Source organism: Corylus avellana, chromosome ca2 (genome assembly GCF_901000735.1).
Source record: "Corylus avellana chromosome ca2, CavTom2PMs-1.0".
NCBI lineage: Eukaryota > Viridiplantae > Streptophyta > Magnoliopsida > Fagales > Betulaceae > Corylus > Corylus avellana.
Window position 1 is genome coordinate 6,608,839 of NC_081542.1, and position 7,023 is coordinate 6,615,861.

The window sequence follows — 7,023 nt, forward strand, 5'->3', positions numbered from 1 at the left end:
AGTTTAGAATAAAAAAAAGACACAAATTTTCTACAAACTGGGTTATAAGAAAATTCTTTAAACCTAGTCTCTAAAAGTATCATATGTCATTTAGCAAGTGAGAAGTACGTTTTTTTTTTTTTAAAAAAAAAAAAACATATGCTTCTCACATGTTTATTTTTTATTTTTTTTAAAGCATGTGAGAATTTTTTTTTTTTTAAAAAAAAACATGTGCTTCTAGCATTAACAAGGGACACATCGCACTTTTATAAATTGGGTTCGAGGAATTCCTACAACCAATTTTGTAAGAAATTTATATCCTTAAAAAAATTATTAAAAAAAAAAAAAAGGTGATAAGTAAATAAGACTTACCTCTTCATTGAAGAGAGGTTGCACAGTAGTATGAGAACTCTCATCTGCATTCATTTCCTTGAGTTCTTTCCCAACAGTCATGCCTGAACTAATATGTTTGGCTATGAATGTCTTCAATTTGGGGCAACTTTCTATCGACAGTTTCTTCAGGGATGGAAATTCGATATTACTTCCTATGCAGAATCTTTTGAGCACTATAAGATCTTTTAAGAATAGGCATTCTAGTCTAGGGAACAACACCTTAGGAATCGTTTCTTCTACTACTCCTAATTCTTCTGTAACTAGTATCTCTTCCATAACCTTACATTCCAATATGTGAAGGTGTTTGAGTTGCACCATAAAACTTGCTATAGAGAATGACAGTAGATATTTTATATTACCAGAGCCTTGAACCTCCAAGTGTGACAAATTTTGAAACCTTGATGTTGATTGCATATTCTCTAATCTGCAAGAGGACCTTGTTGCCCGATGTTGGTTCCGTTGTATGTCTTCCAAGTCTATTAAGGACAGTTCCAACCTTTCCAAGTTGGGGAACACAACCTGCAAAAATAGTTAATTCTTTATCCTTCAGCAATCTAAAAGATGCAGAAGCTAGGGTATGCATATTATTCTTCTTTCAAAGAAGAAAAATACCATTGTATTTGAGCATAAAGACGTAGCATGCTATAAGGAAAGAGTCAACAAAAAGATACGGACATTCATTCCAACATTGCAGTGCGATCCTGGAACTTGTCTGGCCTTCATTATATGCATAAATTTCATCTATTCTATTTTAAAATTCTGTACAGGTGCAAACGAACTTGCACTTGCAAATAAAAATTAGCCCATACACGTCATTAGCTTTTTAAAATTCTCTTTTGTTCTTGTTGAGGTGCAATGTCACTCTGCTCACTTGGACGGCTCTTAGAACATACCTTGTGGGATGTCATTTGGAATGCTATAAAAGAATTTAGCTTATCTCACTGAACATCAATTAGTTTTTAGATGAGATGGTCAAAGGCCCGTTCCAACAATTTCAAGTCTGTTTTTTAGCTTTTTATTCATTATAACTTACCCAAAAAAAAAAAAAAAAAAAAGTAGCCCTTATATGAAGTACTTCAACAGGATAAGCAGATCATATAATGCCTTTGAGCACATATAACACTCACACGATGGCCATTTGGGCACAACCAGTAAGTAATTTTTCATGCCATCCTTGTGTCAATCAGAGTTTGGTTGTCACGTGAATTCACATGTGCATCTCATGGTTCGGTCGAACAGCTAACGGTAAGGATCAATTTGGACAAATAACATAACCTAGGGATTTTATTTTATTTTATTTTTTTTCTGAGCTGCTGCATACCCTAGGGATTTGTTTTATACTTCTGATACCTTGAGGATTAGTTTGGTACGACTGCAAACCCCAAAAACTAAATACGTAATTTTTCCTTTTTTCATTAAGTAAACTTCTATGTAAATTTAGCTTGATAAAGTCCACATTTGAGACACATGCCTCTCAAATATGTCTATGTATTCTTTGAGCAGGACATGTTTTTCTCAGATATGCCAATTTGCATGTAACTTGCCATTCACTTCAATTAAGAACTGGTAAGGGATCATGATCCTTTGTTCTACTTATTATAAAATTTGAAGGATTACTATTGCTAAGTGTTAGGTTTCAGCATTGATAAATTTAGGTTTAGGGTTTCAGTCGGTTTTAAATTAAGTGCAGTTCAAGACTTGGTTGAAATTGAAAAATAGAAGATGTTATACACTACTCAAATATTTATCATTCAAACAATGTGTATGTGTGTGTGCACGTATGATTCTTATTTGGGAAATAAAATTCTAATGTACCTGCTCGTGAAGAATTGGAAATAAATCAAGCTTTCCCTCAGGAATGATTTCTCCAGCATCGGTTATGAATGAATTTTGTGTGCTTAAGAACCTTTTGAGGTTTGGAAGATGCCGTAGTACCAAGCAACGCAGTTTTGGGAACAAGATCAGATCTGCATCTTCTATTTCTGGTTCTTTAACAACTATTGCACCCATGCTGCTGCAATCTCTTATCTCCAATTCTTCAAGTTGTGAAAGGCCCCGAGCTATTGATGATGAGAAGACAAATTTTAATTTATCACAATGTTCCATTTTTACAACTCTCAAGTTACAAAAGGATCTCAAGGGAAGTTGACCATGACATATTTCTTCCATGCCCGACATATTTTTGAGAAGAAAAGTCTCTAAGGCAGGAAAAGCAATAACCCACATCCTTGAGTTAATAATATAATTAATATCAGGATTATTTTGGATTTGGAGATGCTTCAATTGTTGAAAGCCTTCCCTATCTAATTCGTGAAGAACACTACTAACACCATTTAACTCATCTAAATAAAGATTTTCTGTTCCTTTCAACAACATTTTAATCACAATCCTTGAGTGAAAGCTTGTATTCATCTTAAGTTTTAATGTTCTTGAGGTTCTACGCTTATCAGACCAATCCCAAACATCTCCTACAAATATTGCGTATCTTTCTAACTTTTCGAACAATAGATCTTTAGGTAGACTGCTAGCATCTCGAATATATATCTCTAAAGTGGTCAAATGGCACAAATGCTTTAGCTCAGCAAGGTTAGCATTATTTCTTTCATTATTGAGTCCTTCAGCCTCCCATTGAACAAAAGAATTTCCCATATACAACTCTTCTAATTCCACCAAGCTTGATAGGACATTTGGGGGAATCACTTTAAGTTTGGAACAATCGCTCAAATCCAACAACCTCAAATGAGTCAACAACCCTAATTCTCTTGGCAATTTCGAAATGTGGGATCCAAGAAGGCTAAGAATTACTAAATTCTTGAGCTCTCCAATTACAGCTATGTCGTCCAACACACAACCATCCAAACACAAAGTTCGCAGGTTTTTAACAAGAGGAAGTGATGAAGGAAGTGATGAAAGTTGCATTTGTGTGAAATCCAAAACTTTGAGCCTTTCCTTCCCCTGAAAGAAATTCTCTGGGATATGCAAAGAACGATCTCCACCATTTACATAAAGGAATCTTAATTCTGGACATTCCATTTCATTAGGAAGTTCATGGAAATCTCCACCACGAATAGAGAACTCCTTGCATCTTTTGAGTACATCCCCATCTAGCCTTTCTTTTAGCCCATCATCATCTCTCACAATAATCATATTGTGAAACTTTGACGCAATTAATGTAGCAACATCATGAACAACGTCATGCATATGATAATCCTCAGAACTATGAGGACAATCTAGCAACAGGCAAGAGTCTTTCAGATTACGAACTAGTCTATATAATCTATTTCTTGTTTCTTCCAATGTATTAATGCCATGAAATGTACCCAAACCATAAAAATATTTCAGTAAGTCTAGATAGTTAATGCGGAAAGGCATTTCAGCACAACGCGAAAACAAATATTTAATCTCATCGCTTTCAAGATGACTATAACTCAACTCTATAGAAGAGTATATAGTTGACTGCATTCTTGTGAGGTCTTCAGGAGCAGGTCTTCTAAGCAGTTGCAAGGCATCCTTCCACTCTTGTAAATTCTTATTTTTTAATGCCTTAGAAACTGTTACAATTGCAATAGGTAGACCTGCACACTCTTTAGCTACCTCAGTTGCTACACATCGCAAATTAGGGTCTTTAACACAATCACCGGCCATGTTCTCAAATAAATTCCATGCTTCTTCTTTGGGTAAAACTTCAAGTCCAAAATCCTTTTGGGTGCCCATTTCACAAAATAATACATCTCGATTTCTGGATATCAGTACTAGTTTGCATCCCTTAGAAGGAATTCCTATCTTCTCCAACTCAAGTTTCTCCCATATATCATCTAAGATTACAAGTATCTTCCTGTCTTGTGATAATCTCTCATGTAGACGACTTGCTCTTCCGGATTCAGTCTCCTTGTCAAACTTTAGATCGAGCATGTCTGCAATTTCTCCTTGGATTCGTCTAGGGTCTGGACTCTGTGTCACATCTGCCATGGCCACCTCTTCGAATAACTTTTCTTCCTTGGCTTGCCTGGCAACTACTCTTGCCAATGTAGTCTTTCCCACACCGGCCATCCCCCACATGCCAATCACGTTCATGTTAGCATCTCCCAGTGCCTCCATAAGTCCCTTCACAGTTGACATTCTTGACTCAAAGTCCATGTAATTCATATAACTACTTTGTCAAATCGGCCATTTTCCAGGACTTCACCAATATCTTGCACTATCTTCTTCGCTTTCTTGCTTACCTGATGCCGAAGCTTCAAGTTCAAGCATGCCCCATAACAACACTTCTTCTTTGCTTCTTCTTCACAACCAAGAACTTTCTCGGCCAATTTCTCAATCTCAACCACCTCTTTCAACCACTTGACAACATCACCTTCAATTTCTTCGCCGTTTCTTCTCGCAGCATCGATAGAATGTTGCACACTATCTCTTTTACGCCCCAACTCCTCTACCTGATTCTTCACACTCTCAATGTTGCTGCTGTACCGAAATGAGTAACATAGCCATTCTCCAACTGGTGCAGCCGTGTAGTCAACGATTTTTGTAGCAACCGCAATACCAATCTTCTCCATTCTTGTTTTCAATCTCTTCTCCTGTCTTTTTACTTTTCTTTTTGATTGTTGTGCAAGTAGGGACAAAGCGAAAACCAAGAAACAACTAGAAACTGCAGTGAAAGTAAATTACAGGGAGAAACAAGGAAATAAAAGGAGTAGCTCTCCTTGGTTTATTGATGTACACGGAATAAAGTTGGAAACCAAATTCAGCAAGGAAAACATCGATCAATTTCCTGCTTCTAAATAAGTAGGACTTTGATTTCAAACCTGGGTTTCATAAATTCACATCATGTAGGCAAAGTGGAACAAGGTATAGAACGTGAGTTTCACACCTGCATAATTAATTTCTTCATCAGCCCTCCAGTCGTGAGTCATTCTGAATATTCAGTGTGTTTAAATCATGTGGTAAGATTAAAAATATTAAAATTCAAATATAAATGAAAGATATTGAATTATTTTTCTACCGAAAACACAAATCAAACTCATACAAGATCAAGCTTATTAATTTGGAATCTAACAATGATCCCGGTAAAGGCAAATGAAAACGAGATTGTGTAGGTGCTTTTTATTTGTGGCTGGCGTTACTTACTGTAGTCTCCTTTATTTTATTGTTCATTTATATAAACATTCATGAATATTTATTCACAGCATTTTTTCCAGTTGTCTCCTTTTTTTGTAATTATGAGGACAAGAAAGCATATTTTTACAGGCCGATTTTTTTGAGGGCAAATAGTGTTTTCATTACTCAAAAATTCAAAATTGTTACTAAACTATCATGAGATATATTTTTATTATGGGAGAAAAGACTCCGTGTCACCGGAAAACCTTTACTATTGAATTTTATTAGGTTGCCTGAATTTCACATAATCAAAGGGATTTTGGGGCCAACCAATTTCGAAATAAGTGGTTCTCGCAGCTGAAACTATAAATTTTTTATACGACCGATGAACTTGATATGAAATTAGAGAGTTAGTGTTCGGCATACATAGGTTCAGATCATAAGCGAGTCAACCCCATGGCCAGTTTATAAAATTATATATATTTTATATAATAAATACATGTTCACACGAATCAAACAGGTCAAATGAGTCATTTTTTTGGTTAAAATGGGTCGTGTTGGGTTAGGTCAAACATGCGCATTTTGGCGTAAACGGGTCAAATAGGTCGACCCCTTTGTGACCCGTTTATTAAATGGGACAAGTGGGTTGTGTCGGATTACTCGTAAGTCGTGTTAAGATTAAAGGGTTTGACCTATTTACCTAAACATGTTGTGTTTATGTTTAATCCTTAACGGGTTGGCGTGTCAAGTTGGTTGACCCAAACCCGTCTTGCCAACCCAAATTGCCCACCCTACCGACATCCACTTTCTTAAGCTATTAAAATTTTACAAAAATTAGGTGAAGTATTCTTGTAATTCTATGCTTAGGTGGTACACCATGTGCTTCAACAACTGTTCATACCAAGATCCAGCAAGAGTGTTGTGAATGGATAAGGAGTTTGCCAGGGAAGCAAGATAAGAAACGGCAACACCAAGAGTTGTAAATAGGAGTGAACAGTACCGTAAACAGTCACCCTCCCTACCATTTTCTATTTTCCCATCCAAATTATAGGGAAGCATCATCCCGAATAACTTTACTTTAACAATATTATTATCTATTCCACTAAAATAACAGTCAAACATATTGTAATTTTTGTTTCTGTTTTTGGAGGTGGAAGAGTAAGCAAGCAAAAAGTTAAACCAAGAAGATAAAAAGAAAGACAAGTACTGCAGCACGAATCGGATAACAATACATATACTAGGAAACCAGAGATGGAGACTAAAAGCAGTTACCTATCTTTTAAGCTTCTGGAGTCTGGGTCGTGTGCAGATCAGCAAAGATGGAATGAATATGAAAAGCAAGAACAGAGTGTAGCGGAGATGGCAAAATGGGTAGAATTACGGAGGAATAAGCACGAACAACCAGTCAAAGAATTCATGTAGGAAAAAACATAAACAGAAGGTCAACATAAACACAAACAATTCAACAAACGAGTAATGGCGCCACACCTACTCCACATGGGCACTTTAGTTTTCAAAGCGCAAAAATCAGAAAATGAGTGTTGATTAGAAACACGA

At 36.1% G+C, this 7,023-nt stretch overlaps 1 protein-coding gene across 1 annotated transcript in view; it reads right to left on the bottom strand.

Annotated features, from left to right (window-relative positions):
- Positions 1-6,853, bottom strand: part of LOC132171463 (probable disease resistance protein At4g27220) — a gene marked incomplete in the record, with an annotated part of 43,131 nt that extends 36,278 nt beyond the window's left edge. The window contains 3 exon segments of the mRNA XM_059582783.1: positions 352-891; positions 2,188-5,283; positions 6,739-6,853. Of these exon segments, the coding sequence (XP_059438766.1) occupies positions 352-891; positions 2,188-4,518 (2,871 nt within the window).
- Positions 6,854-7,023: the final 170 nt, after the last annotated feature.